The sequence below is a fragment of the Centropristis striata genome, chromosome 22 (genome assembly GCF_030273125.1).
Source record: "Centropristis striata isolate RG_2023a ecotype Rhode Island chromosome 22, C.striata_1.0, whole genome shotgun sequence".
NCBI classification, from domain to species: domain Eukaryota; kingdom Metazoa; phylum Chordata; class Actinopteri; order Perciformes; family Serranidae; genus Centropristis; species Centropristis striata.
Genome location: NC_081538.1, coordinates 19,780,736 through 19,799,321, shown reverse-complemented (window position 1 = coordinate 19,799,321; position 18,586 = coordinate 19,780,736). Strand labels below are relative to the sequence as shown.

The 18,586-nt window shown below is 39.5% G+C and overlaps 1 protein-coding gene across 1 annotated transcript; it reads left to right on the top strand.

Annotated features, from left to right (window-relative positions):
* Positions 1–223: 223 nt before the first annotated feature.
* Positions 224–13,855, top strand: LOC131961116 (chloride anion exchanger-like). The gene is made up of 19 exons (XM_059326387.1): positions 224–351; positions 518–657; positions 5,117–5,227; positions 5,565–5,725; positions 5,893–6,057; positions 6,846–6,998; positions 7,169–7,251; positions 8,386–8,533; positions 9,107–9,220; positions 9,393–9,470; positions 9,651–9,746; positions 9,835–9,941; positions 11,554–11,623; positions 11,738–11,830; positions 11,917–12,012; positions 12,095–12,316; positions 12,565–12,619; positions 12,736–12,872; positions 13,525–13,855. Exons 1-19 carry the CDS (start codon positions 224–226, stop codon positions 13,543–13,545), a joined length of 2,178 nt encoding a protein of 725 aa, XP_059182370.1. The 3' UTR covers positions 13,546–13,855.
* Positions 13,856–18,586: the final 4,731 nt, after the last annotated feature.

Below are 18,586 nucleotides of genomic sequence, written 5' to 3'. Positions count from 1 at the left end.
AACCAAAGAAGGATAAGAAAGTGAAATGACATATCAACACAATGAATCTGTGTTAATGATTGAACAGAGATAAGACAAAACTGCTGTGATGAGACTGATCTCAGATAACAGATTAGATACACACAGACTCACAACACTGCACTGGTAAGCCACAGCCAAAGGTTCTTTTGGGACTCTTCCTCCCTCTCTCATTATACCGGGATTAGACACCTTACCTGTAAGCATGGTGACTTTGAGGAAACAATATGTGGTGGCCAGACCTGTGTACTCAGAGGACAGCTTTAATGTAGATTATGAGAAAATCCACAGGCAGCGCAAAACCACCCTGGACCATGTGAAAGAGTATCTGACGTAAGTGTTCTTTAGAGATCACACTGTTTGAATTGAACTCACTAAATACCCCTTGATTTAAAATCTTCTGTGTCTGATTATGACAGAGGAGTTGAGGAAATTGTGTCAGATGAAAATTCTTTAAAGTTACAAACTTAAGCCAAAGAGCATTTTATTTCTGTTAAAGCTGTGATTCAAAACGTGTCAAGAAAGCAGTCCTCTCTCTTCTGCCCATCATTGGCTGGATGAGGATCTACAGAGTTAAAGAGTGGCTGCTGGGTGATGTGGTGTCCGGTATCAGCACTGGAATGGTAGCCATTATGCAAGGTGAGGAGCGGGGTGGAGAGAGCCTGAGTCTGAAACTTAGAACACAGCATATGAATGTGTGATGGGAACTTAACTGACATGGTATAACACCATCTGATAGATGACAGATGTATGTATATTTACTTTGAAATAGAGGTGTTTTTTATTAGGGCCATGGGGCAATCGCACCGAGCACTGGCCCCTACAGCACTATTGTTATACTGTGGATTTTTTCTTCTTCCTCTTCCAGACGCAATTTCGTCCTGCTACTAGTTCTACAACTTGAAGAGTTGCAGGATGAATTATATATCAAAACGTGTGGTTTGAACAGGATCGGTGTGCTATTACTTTTCTCTATGGAGTACGTGTCGCGAAAAACTACCCACATTTTTTGCATTGAAGTGAATGGGATGGCCGGAAAAAAATGAGTGAAAAAGATCAATAATTGGAGATTTTCAAACGTCTACTTCTCCGGCATAATTTCACCTAGAGACTCCATTTAAACTTTAAACAGTAGACACAAGTCTTGTGTATTGGTGTATTAATCCACGTTTCGATAGGTCATATAGTTTTTTAAAAACTTTTATTAATCCCTCAATGGGGAAATTCAACCTCTGCATTTAACCCATCCTTTTTTCTTTTTTTTTTTTTTTTTTTTAACACACACCATGCAAGGAGCAGTGGGCAGCACATTACTGCGCCCGGGGAGCTGTGCCTTGATCAAGGGCACTTCAGTCCTAGACCTGTCAGTACCGGGATTCGAACCGGCGACTCTCCAGCCTGATTCCTAACCTCTTGGCCACGGACTTCAAATAGTTGAAAAGGAATGCTTGTTGTAGGTGTGCTCCTTGTATATAATATAGCATCATAACATTACTAGTATTAATTGTTTGAAATCTATGAAGAATCTCATCATAGTGTACACCGGCAGTAGCCCCTGTGGCCCTTTCAGAATTTCCCCAGAGGAAATTTTCTAGTTGTTGTTTTTATTGTTCTATGGCCCTATTGTTGATTTTATTTCATGATATCAGTCTCTTTGATGATGGTCACAACTTCAGTTTACCACAAATCCCAATTTGGCCTGGGGGCCAGAATTAGGTGAATGTGTCACCAGGGATGTTTTAGATGCGTCCTCTTGCTAGAGTTTTAATAAACCAGAAAGACCGCTCTCTTGTTGTCAGTCCTGGGTTCTTCAGGAATTTCTGTGACAGTTTGTAAATATGAATAGGGCATTGAATGCATGTTGAGATTCTTCCTCCTGTTCATGACCCTTTTTGAGTTTTGCTCATTTGAGACTGTTGGATAAGTACAAGTGTATTTCTCATATGGCTTCTTGTAACAGGAACTAAAATCCCTTAATCATTCGACATATTTGGCTTAAGATAAAAATTAAACTTTATTGATCCAAAACAGGGAGTTTCAGCAACAAAAGGAAGTACAAAAACAAATACATAGTATAGTTAACTATGCTCAGTACACTTGTATGCTCATTATGCATATCTACCAAATAAATAAAGAAACCATAGGAAAAACCTGTTCACTGTCTGTTAACACAAATATATAGTCAGCCAATCACATGGCAGCAACTCAATGCATTTAGGTATGTAGACGAAGTATTGTGGGTGAAGACGGGCTGCTGAAGTTCAAAGCAGCATCAGAATGGGGACGAAAGGGGATTTAAGTGACTTTGAACGTGGCATGGTTGTTGGTGCCAGACGAGCTGGTCTCAGTATTTCTAACAACCATCTCCAGGGTTTACAGAGAATGGTCGGAAAAAGAGAAAATATCCAATGAGCCAAAATGCCTTGTTGATGATAATCGTACGATCATTTTGGCCTTTGTTTATTAGGGGCTCGGGGCAATCGCACCGAGCACTGGTCCCATACAGCAATAGCTGTAGGGACCTGTTATACTGTGGATTTCTTCTTCTTCCTCTTCCGGACGCAATTTCGTCCCGCTACTAGTCCTACAACTTGAAGAGTTGCAGGACAAATTATACATCAAAACGTGCGGCTTGATCGGGATCGGTGTGCTATTACTTTTCTCTACAGAATACGAATTTTTCGCGATGTAAGTCGCGAAAAACTGCCCAAAATTTTGCATTGAACTGAATGGGACTGCCAACAAAAAATTAGCGAAAAAGAACAATAATTGGAGATTTTTAAACGTCTACTTCTCCGGCATAATTTCACCTAGAGACTCCATTTACACTTTTAACAGTAGACACAAGTCTTGTGTATTGGTGTATTAATTCACGTTTCGATAGGCCATATAGTTTTTTATCAATCCCTGTGTCAGGGCTGGTGACCAGAACTCAGACGCAGACCAGAGATCAGAGAGATATTGGTAGTTTATTTTGAGGTTTCACACAGAAAACAGGTTGTGGTGGTGTTGCTGGGAATTCTGATGCGGGTTTGGATCCAGAGCTCTCGGTCTTGGCTGGCTGGCGGGCTGGACTGGGTGCAGGCGGGAGCGAGACGGTCTGAGGCGAGGGCAGGAAAAACAAGGTTTAGATACATGCAAAAAGGTTAGAGTGTACTTGCTAAATAGCTGGTGTGTCTCATACAAACTGATGCGACGATCCGGCGGGGACTGGAAGGCTGGTCTGGGCTTTTATAGGTGAGTTGATTGTGGAATGAGGAACCGGAGTGCAGGACTGATGAGATGCGTTGCAAGTGTGTAGGCTAGAGCTGCAGCGACCACGCCCCCCAGCAGTAATGCATGCAACAGACAGGTCACAGCCAGGGGTTGTGACACCCTGTTCAATGACCATGATCATTTTTGTAGAAATTCTGAGATTATAATGGGTGTGTATTGCACGGAATGTTCGTGTCACAGTGTGTGACATCATCGCCAGAGTGTAGAGGGAGAAAAAAAAATTGTCAAAAAATAAATTTGAAAACTGTGCTCCAGGCTGCAAATTCCACTCTACAGAAATAATTTATACATAGAAATGTAGGAAAATTTGTCTTCTCACTCACAATCCTCTGGTAAAGCTGTCAGAGTTATAGTTTGGGCGTACGACGCACATATGCGCCGCCAACACGCACCAACTACCTCATTGGCTCCCATATTAAAAACGCAGGAAGATTTCTGAAAAAGGGAAATTTAACAGTTTTTTTAGATCGCTCTCACAAAGCAATTTTTTCATTTTTCTTAAAAAAACAAAAAAACATATGTAGACGTTCAGGAAGAACTCAGGATGCTCAAAGTAAAGTCGGATCAATGATAGGTATTATGGTTTTGTCAAAAATGCTTTCTGTTCAAGGCCAGAAATACCAGTCCACCTCTGGCTGCTGTCACTCTTTCGGAACATTAACAGGTGTCAGTTAATTCTTGTGATTGCTTTGATCTATTTGCCTTTGATCTTTGATGTGATTACAGTTGTGTACAGTGTTTTGAGGTTAAAGGGCATAGTTTGAAATCTCTGAAGAATCTCATCATAGTGTACACACACCGGCAGTAGCCCCCCTGGCCCTTTCAAAATTTCCCCAGAGGAAATTTTCTAGTTATCAATGCTGTCTCATTTTAATTAATTTCCTCATGTGTTCAGGACAGCAAAATATGGATTCTACAAGCCCAAAAAAAGTTGGTATGCAGTGTAAAACATATTAAAAAAAACCCTGAAATGCATCAAATTCAGAACTCTTTTATTTTTTAAGTACAGTTGTTAAATATAGCCTATGTCAAAGAGGATTAGCAAATTATCACATTGTTTTATTTACCTTTTCAACAATGTCCCCCTTTTCTGGAATCAGGGTTCCAAGTGTGTGTTTACACATCACATATCAGCATAAAAAAAATGGGAAATATGTGTGACCATGTCAAAAGTTGTTCAAATATATATTTTGTAAAATGACACATTTACGTGTTCTCATGTTGATGACTCCTCACAGAAGTTTAAGCCTCTGGTATAATAGTTAAATATTTTCTATTCAGCAACCCTGCTCCCAGAAAATCTTTAATTGGCCTTTTAGACACAACGTGGGTTTTATCTGTGGCCACTGCTGTTGATTTTCTTCAATACTTTGGTTTATGACCAAATACATCTAAACTTATGAGCCCATGGACCTTAGCAGTAGGCCTAGTTTGTGTTTAGTGCTAATTATTAAGTGTTAACATGCTAACTACAATGATACGTGCAAACAGAATGTTAGCATTGTCATGTAAGCGTTAGCAGGCTGATGTAGCATTTAGCTAAGTACTGCCTCACAGAGGTGTTAGTATGGCTGTACACTCTTAGTCTTCTTTTTGTCAAAAGTCTGAACCAAATATTTTCTACTGGAAGTTCGAAAAATTTACATTTAAAACAAGCACCGACCAACTTCCACAGAATTAGCCTATTTTAGCAATTTTTAAGACTTGTTTTTCTAATACACTTTTTTTGTGGCAAATAAATAAGCATTTTAACATAGAAAATATCAATTTTATTGAAATGCTCATTTATTGTATTTTTTTATTTTGCTGTTTTCTCACTCAGGACTGGCCTTCTCTCTGCTGGCCTCGCTGCCTGCGAGCTACGGCCTCTACACAGCTTTCTTTCCCATGCTAATATACTTCTTCCTCGGTACTTCAAGACACATATCTGTAGGTATGTCATTCAGTGCTTCCTACTTTCAAATATTTTCACATTAAGATTAAGATTAGATGAATTACTTTATTAATCCCACAATGGGGAAATTCAACCTCTGCATTTAACCCATCCTTTTTTACACACAAGTGAACACACCATGCAAGGAGCAGTGGGCAGCACATTACTGCGCCCGGGCAGCTGTGCAGGGGGGTTAGGTGCCTTGCTATCACTATAACAGTAACACTCTCCAAAATCAACTGGAAAACCATTTTACTTTCTAGTAGGGCTGCTAAAGTGTAAAGTATATAGTACATAACAGTGTCTCCCCTGCCCCTCAACACCCACCTTCATGCAGGCTCCTTCCCAGTCTTGAGCCTGATGGTGGGAGCTGTGGTAGTCCGTCTGGTTCCAGATGAAGGACCACCTGCCAACATCACTGACTTTGAGGGCCTGGACCGAGACCAACAGAGAGTCCTGGTGGCTTCCTCTGTGACCTTCCTAATGGGGATTTTCCAGGTAGATTTGACTCCATACCATACCATACCTTCCCAATACCATATATACCATACCATACCTTTCCATACCATACTTTACCATGCTATGCCATACCATACAATTCTGGATGTTCAAGAAATCATTTTTTAACCAAGTTTATTTTCCTGTACCTTTTCTGTCCCACGCAGCTTGCCATGGGTGTTCTGCAGGTGGGCTTTATTGTTGTGTACCTGTCTGACACTCTTGTGGCCGGCTTCACCACAGCAGCTGCTGTCCACATTCTGGTGTCCCAGCTCAAGTTTGTGTTAGGGTATAATGTTAAAAGCTTCACTGGTCCATTCTCCATAATTTGGGTAAGTCCAGGATGTATTTGACACTTGTATTATTATTTTCTATGAGATTTTTTATTTGGAACAGGTGGAACTTACCACTCCCAATCATTATAATAATGATAATAAGACATTTTGGGAAAGACACTTATTGGCTTTCTTGTCAAGAGTTAGATGAAAAGATCAGTGCAACTCTCTGTCTGTGCAGTAATATTGCATGAAGCTAGAAGCCTGTTAGTTAATCTGGGCAGCAAAGACTAGAAACGGGGGGTAAGAGCTAGCCTGAAGTGAGGCCAAGTGCCTTGAACTTGCATTCTTTCTAATGGCCAGCAGGGGGTGACTCCACTGCTAACAAAAAGAAGTCACATTGAAAGAATTCATTTGCAAAAGCAAATATCTTCATTTTGAATTATTTTCCTAAATCATGTTTTTAGGGGGTGCTGCTAAGACTGCTTACTTTCATAGTGTTGATTTCCTTCTGCCTTGACTCGTACAGAGCTTCACTGACATTATGCAGAGGTATTCAGAACAACACACATTCATTGTAAAGTCATACAATCTGTGATGTTGCTATCCATCATAAACCATGGTAATGATTTTCATTGTGAAAGCTGAATGAAGACCCATTTACACTGTAACACTGTCGGGGGAATAGAAGTGTGCTTGGACTTTTGGCTTTAAGCCAGTGTCCAAACTACACAGGGCAGTTTTTACTTATATGGCCTTTTTATGATTACTGTAGAATCTTCTGACTTCAGTTAAAAAAATAAATTGTGTGAAAAAGTGATGAGTGTGTTTGCTTTTTTTGACAGAGCTTGGAGGCAATCTTTGTCAAAATCACCTCCACCAACATCTGTGACCTCGTGATGTCTATAGTGATCATGGTGGTGGTGTTCATTGTGAAGGAGCTCAATGACAGATACAAAGCCAAGCTACCTGTTCCCATCCCCATTGAGGTTATCATGGTGAGGGGAACTCCTCCTGCAGTTTATCTTATCAAATACACACCTTGATACTTTTCCAAAGTATAAGAAAAAAGTTTAATAAAAAACTTTACTTGTTGGGGCAGTCAAAAAAGCTCTGGAACCTGGAATTTGAGTTGTTTGTCCCTCTGGTGTCTTTTCTACTCACACAGACTATCATAGCATGTGGCGTGTCCTTTGGCTTCAACTTCGAGACAAGATTTGGTGTTGACGTTGTTGGCAAAATGGTTAGCGGGTAAGTATTAAGTTCCATACATCATCAGTAGATTACTGGGCACAATCAGGTCGGTTTCTGTTTTGTCAGGCAATTTAAATCTAGTGGTGAAAAATTTGCTTTTCTTGAGTAAAACTACCAATACCGCACACATAAATACCTCACTTCATGTAATACTGCTAGGTTGTGTGAAAATGTGAGCTTGTTTTGTTGTACTTTATATAGAGTAAGGTATTTTAATACACAACAAGGTCAATCTGAGAGATCATGAGATGATTAATGGAAAAAAAAAACCAAGGTTCTGTTGCACACATTTGCATTAATTTTATGGAATTTTCTGTTTTTTAAATGAAATATTAAATGTTCTTTTCTTGAACAGTTATTTAAATTAAACCATATGAAAATGTTGAGGGGACATGCCTGGAACAAGACAAGGGGCTGCAACTTAACACTGCCTTTAGGCTAAATGGTCTGGAATCGCTGATTTAACAATGCAATGTTTTTGATAAGCTTATCATATATTTTTATGTACAATATCAATATGAAAAGTAACTAGTCACTATAGCTGTAATATGGTGGAGTAAAAAGTACAATCTTGTCTTTGTAATCTAGTGGAAATGTAAGGCCTAGGACACCTGCTGCATCTTTTACTACATGGAAAAGGTCATGTGCCTGGTCCAGCTTGCCGGCGACTTTCAAGGGTGTGGGGGCAGGTTTCACCTGACAATACCAACTGACAATAACCTGTTGTTTTTTAAGGGTGTATTGAAACTGAGACTGATCGTAACCCTGCACTAAAATGGTAAACTTCTGCCGCATATTTATCACAGACTGATATTTACAGAAGAAAGGGAAGCTGTGATTAGGTCCTTGTCATACAAGTTTATACTTGTTTATCACAGGCCACAGCCATTGCACCCTGAAAAAAACTTGGGAACCTTTTGAGCATGCGTTCTGCATATCTACGTGTACAATGGATTTGAGGGTGCTAAAACATGCATCATAACCGGTCCTTTAAGTATCATAAAATGAAAATACGCAAGTAGAGTACAACTACCTCAGAACTATATAAGTAAAGATTTTTAATGTACTTTGCAACTTACCACCATTGTTCATATACTGCACAATGCATAATTAAAAACAATTGCCTTTCAGGTATGAGTCTCCCTTGCCTCCCAATATGGAAGTCTTTGAGGAGAGCGCTGTGGAGGCCTTTCCTATAGCCATAGTGGGGTTTGCTGTTGCCTTCTCTGTGGCCAAAGTCTACTCTATCAAACATGACTACACCATTGATGGGAATCAGGTGAGAGAGGCAGTCAAAAAAAGTTAATTGGTTACTGATACTAGGTGAGGACGAGAATAAAACTCCTCGTAATTTCGGTCATGGAGATATAAAATGACATTCGAATTGGATTTATTTTAGCATTGGATATGAGCTTTCATGTGTTGCGTATAAAAAAGTGGGTCAAACTGAATCATTCATTACCAGAGAGGATGTTTAAAGGGAACATGCACATTTTTAGGTTCATACCTTTATTTTGGTTTTCTACTTGAGCACGTTTACATGCTTTAATGTTAATAAAACACATAGTTTTTCATACTGTCTGACTTCCTCTTGAAAAAGCCCAGTCTGCTCTAATGAGCGTTTCCAGGTTTTTTTCATCTGCACTCACGCATTTCTGCACTATCATTGCAGCTGGGGGATAACTGTAACAGCACATTTTCTGAATACAGGCTGTTTGCATTTCTCCGTGGATTGATAATTTTAATACTTTCCCAGCATTTATTACACCTTGACTTGCTTTGTATCAGAAAAAGACATGGAAATCTTACTTTTTACAATATGGGACATTAACTTTTTATTGTTCCATCCCAGGAGCTCATTGCCTTTGGTGTTAGCAACATATTTGGTGCAAGTTTCAGGTCTTTTGCAGCCAGCACAGCACTATCCAGGACAGCTGTGCAGGAGAGCTCAGGAGGCAAAACACAGGTCAGAAAACAAATCTCACTGGTTCCTGGGTCACAAACTCTTACAAGGTCACTACACAGAGAAACATTTGTTGTAAGGTTGCTTTACAATCTGGTTTATACTGTGTTATTTCCTTCATTGGTATGTTAAAATGAAACATTAACTTTTTATTTTTACTTTTTTACAAATACAGCTTGCAGGGCTGATCTCAGCCATGATGGCGATGATTGTAACTGTGGCACTCGGCTTCCTGCTGGAGCCACTTCCCAAGGTAAGACTTATACCTCTGTGTGTCACTTATGCCAATATATATGCTATTTTGTTTGTTTAGTTTTATGTTTTAGTTTTATGAGCCGGTTTTATGTCACATTGATCCACATATTGAAGTAAACTTAGATGTTGGCTGGCTTAGATTCCTTACACATACCCTTTATATTTGTCTTCACCCCAGTCTGTCCTGGGCGCCTTAGTCATTGTGAACCTGAAGGGCATGCTGATGCAGTTCAGAGAAATCCCATACTTGTGGAGGAGGGACATACCAGAATGTGTAAGTGTATAGTTAACTGCCAAAACTAAGATGTTGAGTATTTACGTAGTTATTGACTCAATGTTTGACCTCAGGTGTCTGTCTGCAGGTGGTGTGGGTGGGAACATGTCTAGGTGCCATCCTGCTGGGACTGGATCTGGGTCTGGCGGTGGGCTTGGGGGTGGAGCTGCTCACTGTCGTCTTCAGGACTCAATTGTAATCACAAAAGTTATGACATTTGACCATAGTTCCTTACTATATAAACTGACTTCATAAGTAAATAATTAGAAAATCTAATATATACAGTATATATATATATATATATATATATATATATATATATATATATATATATATATATATATATATCGCTATATTGCCTAATCAAATTAAATCAATCAACATTACTTTTTTTTATCCCAGAGAGGAAATTCAGTTAGTCCGTATCCATCTCTGTGAGCTTGTTTGTGAGTATGTTGGGTTGGATGGTGTTGAGTACCTTTCCTTTTGTCATCGCCTGTAAACTGTGCTGAACTACCAAACATTAGCTTAGAAATCGAGTCTGCTAATGTCATCAAACAACCGACACGGACCATAACGCAGAATCCAACACAAAGTCCACCAAAAAGGTTTTATCTTGTGAAACCCATCTGCATATCTAGTATGTGTTGTGGGAGAACTTGAAACAATGACAGAGCATTTCCCATATCCAGGAACTTTTGTCTGATTTTGGGGATCAAAACTGACCAGTGCTGTTTTTCCTTTTCTTTCTTAACTTAATGTTATTCTCACATAATACCTTCTGAAGGGACATGTTAGTTGGCTAGTATGCCACATGACTTACCCAGCTAACGTGATCCATGATATGATAAGAAACAATACAAATTAAGAAAACTTAACCCTAAATTTTCTTATATTTATCAAACCTAACCCTAAACTTCTTAATTATAATAATAATAATTATTATTATTATATGTATATATTTTGACTTCTAAGTGAAGTCTTACACCTTTTTTTGTCGTTAACATACATACAGTCAGGGTTTTCTTGTAAGACATTCTTAAACTGTTTGCACTTGCTAATACTCTTGTTAAATTAATATTCTGTAAAAAAAAAAAAAAAACATTAATTCTAGTAAATCCCTTACCTTTTGCCCTTTGGCTGCCTATTTTTCCCTCTGTTATAATATAAACTAGTCTGTTTCTTTCTATCATGTAATTTTACCTTGTTAATTTTCCTTCAGCACTGTGGACAGCTCTCTTTCCCTTATCAGTGATTTAAACTACAGGGAAAGGCTCTTGACTTATATATATTTTACAATATATATATATATATATATATATATATATATATATATATATATATATGTATATATATAACTTTTTAACACAATTAAAAACCCGCACAACTCTTGAAAACCAGCCCAAATTCTGTCCACCAGTGTAAGCCTATTGTTGGGGTGGAAAAGGCCCAACACTGAGTCTCATACATGTCATGTCACTGTGCTGGCTAATCCACACGGTGCTTGCTCATGCTTCTAGAGTAAGAGCCTGGACAGGAGTGGACGCTGACTGCAGTTCAGTTCACTAAAGACAGAAACAAAAAAAAGGAATGGTCAAAATCAAAGCCACAAAAGTCAAGTATGGGTTAAGCTCCAAAAAACACAAATTGAACCCCAAATCTTTATCCTAGATAGATGGGCTACCTAATATTGAATGTATGAAGAACACTTTCCTTTCCTTGCCTTATTTTTGGTTTGATCGTTGATGGTAAATTTTATCTGAACAAACATGAGTAGCTTGGCCAACACCCTGTTCATGTCTTTTAGCCCCCGCTGTTCTGTCTTAGCTAACATCCCAGGGACTGACCTCTACAAAGATTGCAAAGATTATCTACATGTAAGTATGTGAAATGTAATCATAACAACGATTTCGTCATCATATGAATAACAAACGGTTTCAGTTCATGTCATGATGTCTTTATCACATATGTTTTATTGTGATGATTCTCAGATTTTTCAACCAAAGGGTGTAAAAGTCTTCAGGATACCCTCACCTATCTTCTTTGCAAATATTGATTTCTTCAGGAACAAGCTTGCAGAAGCTGTATGTATGACACATCTACTCTCTCCTCTGCTTCAGTTTCTATGATAAATGGGTATGAACATAATTCAAACACATGGTTGTTCCAGGTTGGGTTTAGCCCCATTAGGGTTTTGAGGAAGAGAAACAAGGCTCTCATGAAACTCAAGAAACTGTGGCAGAAAACGGATGACAACATTGCAGAGGTGAGAACTCAAATAACTACCATGCCAGTGAATGCTTCAAAGTGTTCTTCAATAAAGCTTTTTTCCTACACTTGTAAAACAGGAAGGCTGGAGGGGCTCATACCGCCACACAGCTGATGAGTATTGCATGAAAGGTGAGGAGTTGGATCAGCCCACTGACTTCAAGGACCTTCCTTTCCGGATGGACTGGAACGCTGAACTTCCCGCGCACATCAGTGTTCCCAGAGTGGACCTCCACAGCCTGATCCTGGACTTCTCTGCTGTCTCCTTCCTAGACATCTCTGCTCTGAAGGGACTCAAAACGGTACCAATACATTCAGGGAGCTGCCACATATTGGGGCTCAATAAATGCTAGTGGTAGTGAGGCAAAGTACCTTCTTGCTAGCCCCGTGAGATCCACTACCACCAAAAGATTTTTAAAAAGTAGCTGGTTGAACTCAAACAAAATGTAGAGCCAATGTACTTATCACTTATTAATTGTGATTTGATACATTACATACTAACAGTTTCTCAAAATATTTCTCTTATGAAAACTCACTTTTTTCTCCACAGGCACTCAAAGAGTTCATCCGTATTGATGTGGATGTCTACATTGTTTCTTGTGATGGTGAGTTTCATTAGTTTTTCTTAAAAAGACAATATACCAGGGTTACTGATGACACATACTCTGAGTAAGTAATACTGTCTGTGAAAACCCATACCAAGCTTCTCATGTGTTAACAGTGTACATCCTGGAGAAACTACACAGCTGTATGTTCTTCGATGAGGAGATTCTGACCTCCATGTTCTTCCTGACCCTTCATGACGCCATGCTGCATGTACTTGAAAAACACAAGGAGGACAAAGGTAGAAGCTGGTTGGTAAGGGAAACTATAAATATTATTTATATCAATGTTCCTGTACAGGGCTTCTGTTTATGATGACCCACAGTACAAAAATGTTGGACGGACAGAGAAGCAACGTACAGCTTTTATTTTCTTCATATGAGAAAATAATAACGATAAAAAAATCAGATTTAGCTTCTCTAGAGGCAAAGTCATGGGTACTTATAATCAGAAGTTTCTTTTCCCTCATATAATTACAATTTAATTGTCAAATTAAAAGCATATCAAATAAATAAAAGTTAAATATAACATATGAAGCAACATGCGTTTCCGTTTTATAAATGCAAAAACTGTATGATTTTATAATTGAAACACATTATTTTTCATTAGGACATTATAATCAAATCACAACACAGCAAAACGTGTTCCAGTGTTGTCCAGCAGAGGGCGGCATAGCTCTGCATATTCCAAATGGCTTGATTTTCAGTCTCTTATATAAAACCCTGTGTATAAAAGACTGAGTCTACACATTTTGGCCTCTGAAATGGCAGCTGAAGATGACCGGGGACCAATAATGTCTGAAAACCAAAACGTCATGCAACTTAAGATTTTTAATGGACTCATGCTGTGTATTATAGCAGTCGTAATGCTTTCATTTTTTTCTTACTTTTTACAACTATTCTTCCAGTTATCAGATACCAAACTCTAGAAGAGGAACTGTCTCCAGGAACATCCTTCAGAAAAAGACCATTCAACCACTAACTACATATAATTTCTGTTAAATATACTGTACCATATAATTTACTGTACTCACAATACCACTACTACAGCAAAATTAAGAAAACAAAGATTTTGTATATTGAGTAAGTTTTATTTTGAAATACTCGACAAAGTCTATTAAAGTTCATCATGTGATTTTATAGTTGATCCAGTTGTCACATGACCTGTTACTACTGTAGTGTCCTTTTTTGCACTCTTCCTTTTAGTAGTGCAATATTTCCTAAAGATTAAACAAGCATATGAAAGAATTTGGTGTACCAAGGTGTTAAGTGTGTTCATTGACTTCGTCCAATGGATTTTTAATACTCATGCAGCGTATAGATGGTTCATTTTTAATTCTATCCTGTTGTGTGGTAATTTGACTTTGAAAAGTAAACTGACAGACGCAAGAAAAATTATTACTTCAACCTGGAAACACAAGCTTTGAAAGAAACAGGCATATCCAAGGGACTGAAAGAATATCTTGCTTTAATAATAGCTGTTATTATCACCCAAATTAAATGTCTGTCTTAAATAAACTGATATTTTCCCAACAATTCATTACTGCAGTGCAATAATTAACAATAAATATACCTCGGTTGCACTGGTTGACTCCGGTGAAGAAAACAAGATAAAGTACAGCCATGTATGACGACTTGGGAGTCGCTCAGGTATGAGGAAGTGTTTTACAAAATGTTCTGCTGTGTTCTTCATTAACACATGAAGTCACTAACAGAGTGCACAGTCACACACTGACACACGCACTGAATTTACCTGTCTCCATCAGTCCCGTCCCCACATGATCCCCACATGAATTTCACGACGGCCACGGCCGTCGTTGCCCCGCACTTTAGCCTTGATGCCCTGTGAAAAAATGTTCAATTTACGGCCAAGGTGGCCTTTGCGCCCCTGTCAAAGTTCCAGTATAAACGTTAGTGACGCGTGGTGGGCTTATGGAATTATACCGCCATCCTAGTGGTCAAACACCGACCCACTCTCAGTCCTTCGAGACATGCGCATCAACACATGGCTCATTTGAATATTCAAATGCGCAGCACAGGTAAGCTAGCGGGACAAGCTGTTTTGATATGTTGCAACTGAAGTATGTGGTAGTATTTGACAGGACTTAACATTTACGTTTTCATAGAAAGTATTATTGACAATTACCATTGTATTAGCCTATTTAAAGTCGACTCGTTAACGTTTCTTTACTAGCTACCTAGTTGGGATAGCGTCTTCCCTACCTCAGGGACAAGCAGGTTCCTTTTTTATAGCAGGGAGGAGGCATTTCTCTTTCTTTACTCTTAGATGAACTCAGGCAGGAGATTCATTTTGTCATCTTTTCAAAATATATGCATTTGCCATCTTTTCAAAACAGGTTCATTTGTCATTTTCCAAAAAGGTTCTTTCTAATATATTAAATATATTGTGCACTGCACTGTGTCAGGAGAAAGTGTATCTCCGATACTTCTGTGTTTAGGTCACAGTGGTGGCTGTTGTCTTTCTCTAGCAGTATTTGTCTCTACCTTCTCACTTCTATGGCCAGGCTTTGCACACTGTTTCAGCCTCTCTCTCTCACTCACAATGGCCCTCATTTTTCAAACGAGCGTACCTCAGAAAGTGTGCGTAAAGTGGGCGTAAGATGATTTCTACGCAAGCCTCTGCATTTATCAATTTGGACGTGAGCGGACGGTACGATCAGATCTCACGTCTGCTCTCAGCTCGTGTACGCAAATTTGAGTCAGCGTGAAGTCCACACGTCAGAGTTGGAGAATTGATCTTAGACTATAGTATCGATGCCTGGAGCTGATTAAACTCTGTGGTGTTTTGATTTTTAAAAGTGACAAAGCAAAACATGTTTTGACTACATCATTTATCATTAAAACATAATCCAAAAATAAATACACCCTACGATCGTGAAATTCTTTAAACAGAATACTAGGTTAGGATATTAAATGTTGTTGTCTTCTGCTGTTTACTGTTATCCAGCTCCGACACCGGAGCGTCAGCGTCTCCTTTACCAGTGGTGCTGCCCGAATAGAAACATTTCCAATCAGCGCTGCCACACGCTCCTCTGACTAGAACATCATTATTAGTAAATGTAAAGAGGTGAATAATATATCTCCATCATAATAATAGCAATATTCGGATATTATATAGATTATTAGGCTTTATATATCACGATGTAATTACTCAAACCTCGCCGGGAGTTTAATAGTCCGCTACTCTGCTGACAGCACCACTGGTTTCCTTCTTTTTCACTTTTTATGCTGCCAAACAAAACCAGTTTGTTGTGTTGCAGCTGTTGGACGTCAGCGTTTCACTTTCTGACTGAGAAATTCCTCTTCTTTTAGAATTAAAACTTACTTTAAAACATTGTTTACCTCCTTCAACCAAAAAGCTGGTAAAACTTTTAAGTCCGTGCTCCAAATGTAAAATATTCAGTGAACTTGTTTGAGTTTATAACTATAAGTAGCCTACTTTTATTTCATAAAGCTCCGTCGCTGCGTATTTCTTTAGTGTGTCTATATTGCCCCTATTGTTAATTGTGACGGTGCACTTTGCTAATAAAGCCGACTTTAGAGGGTGAAAAAATCCTCTTTTTGGCCGTATTGCGCCCTTCGGTGTCGTAAACTCTGAAGGCGAGCCATCTGAATCGGGTATATATTAGGGCGTGGTATTTAAATTACGCATGTTTCGAGCCACCACATTTATCAACAGCCGATCATTTTTACGCTGTGATTGGAGAGATACGATCGTTTGATAAATCACACGTGGACCCTGTCGTAAGACGAAATATACACTCAGATTTGCACTCGTTTCTACGCTCGCTTGATAAATGAGGGCCATTATCTCTCACATTCTCTCTCTCACACACACATTCTATTTCTCTCTCTCTCTCTCTCTCTCTCTCTCTCTCTCTCTCTCTCTATCCCATACTCACGGTCTCTCTTAATGCAATATTTTACATTATTATATGTTTTTAAATGTTTTTGAATTAAAAAATGTTTTAATACATAATTAATGTATCTTGGTGAATGAGAATGTTAAGGTATTAATCTGAACGGTAAAACCAATGGAATTTAATCAAACAGCCTTTGTGCCCTGTCCTGGCCTTGCCCCTAAAATGACGAATTCCAAGCCTGGTGTGTGCACGGTGAACTAAATACTATCAACATGTTCAAACACACTGCTGCACAGGGGCAGAGCTTACGGGGGGGCTGGGAGGGCTGTACTCCCCGGCCCGGGCCCCAAGGGGCCCAGAAAGAAGAGGGGAGGGGAGCCCTTCCCTCGCCCCGGCCGGGCCCCTATACCGGGCCCCTATACCGGGCCAGTTAGAAAGGGGAGGCAATCCTCTCCCCCGGCCTGGGCCCAGGGAAAAACATATAATCAACCAACCAGAAGGGGTCAGTAACCCCAAGTCACCCCAGTTAAAATGAGATTATTTACCATCTCCACATGTGGAAGCTGCCAAATCTATTGAAATAAATGAAGCCCCATTTTATTCCAATATGATGGAAAGAGCGCCTCCCGCAGGTGGCCATGGGTAGATTTATGTTCACACCGATAGAATGGATATGTGTGGGCTTTATAGGTTGTGCCCAGTCAGGGTGACTCATGGTTGGTAAAAACTTTACAAAGACTGACTTTAGTCATGTAGTTAAGTGTTAAATATTTAATAAAATCTTGTGCTGCATCATGACTGGCTTCATTTTCACTCTCACAGTTAACTTTACTACGTGCAAATTTACAAGTGGAAAGCCGATATTGGCGCCAAATGTATTCTGGGTAAAAACGTCATCATCTGATTCCGCCCACTTGTCTACAGAGTACAAGCTAGATGGATCATTTACGACTAACCTAAACATGAGTGGCAGTTCATATAAACATAAAAGTGGAGCGACAAAGCGCAAAGAAAGGGAAAAAAGAGAGCAAGGAAATGCTAAATTAAAAAAACTGGACACATATTTTGTTCGTCCTCCTGGAGATGAACCTGACGTTGTTGTTAGCGATTCAGGTCCGCCAATACTGACAGCACAGTCAGGGAGCCAGTTCAGGTAGCAATTCTAACAATCACTATACAATGTTAGTTTTTGTTTTGTTTTATCCATTGTAAAGCGTCCTTGGGTTTGTGAAAGGCGCTATATAAATCACACCTATTATTATTATTATTATTATTATTATTAATAGACTGTTGATATGGTTGTTGGTATTGTAGTAGCCCAGCCGCCTAGCTATCCCCTTCTTTCTCTCTCGGCTGTATAGCGGTGATGTTAGGGACTCAGCAGTTGCTAGCTGCTCCAGGATAGAACCAGACCTGGTGCTTGACCAGCAGCCCCCCTCTTCGCCCGCGCTGGACACTGGAAATGAAAGCAGCAGGTCTCCTCCTCACGCTTCAGGTGACACGCGGATGATGAAAACCCTTCCCCTCCTCTGGAGGGTTTGCCGACTGATCGGGCCAATTTTCCAGAAAACATCCAGGACGCCAACATTAAAAGATATATCCTTAAGATGGGCCCATACAGACCCAGAGGTCCATTTCCCACGATAACGACAATCTGTGTTTTTCCGAAAGTTATTACACCTCTACCACTAAAGTTGGAATGAAACTTCCCCGCAGCTGGATGTGCTATTCCCCCAAATTAGACTGCTGTTACTGTGAGCCTTGCTGGCTTTTTGCAAACCGAAATGCCCCATATTACAACAATGCATGGGTAAAGGGAATAAAAGATTGGAAACATCTTTCTACCAAAATTGAGAAGCATGAATCCACGCAAATACATCTTGGTGCATGCATCGTCTATGAGCAGTGGAAACTCAACGGCACAATAGACGCCGAAATGGAGAGGAATGTGCGTAATGCAGCCTTGTTTTGGAGACAGGTCGTGGAGCGCATTGTAAATGTAACTCTTACTCTGGCTTCATGCAACCTGGCATTCAGGGGGCACAGGGAGGTTATAGGTAAGGGAAATGCTGGCAATTTTTTGTCA

Coding starts and splice junctions, on each gene's coding strand:
- LOC131961116 (XM_059326387.1), top strand. CDS start 224: ATGGTGACTTTGAGGAAACAATATGTGGTGGCCAGACCTGTGTACTCA. Junction 8,534..9,106: donor ACACCATTGATGGGAATCAG/GTGAGAGAGGCA, acceptor GTTCCATCCCAG/GAGCTCATTGCCTTTGGTGT. Junction 11,831..11,916: donor GGAACAAGCTTGCAGAAGCT/GTATGTATGACA, acceptor TGGTTGTTCCAG/GTTGGGTTTAGCCCCATTAG.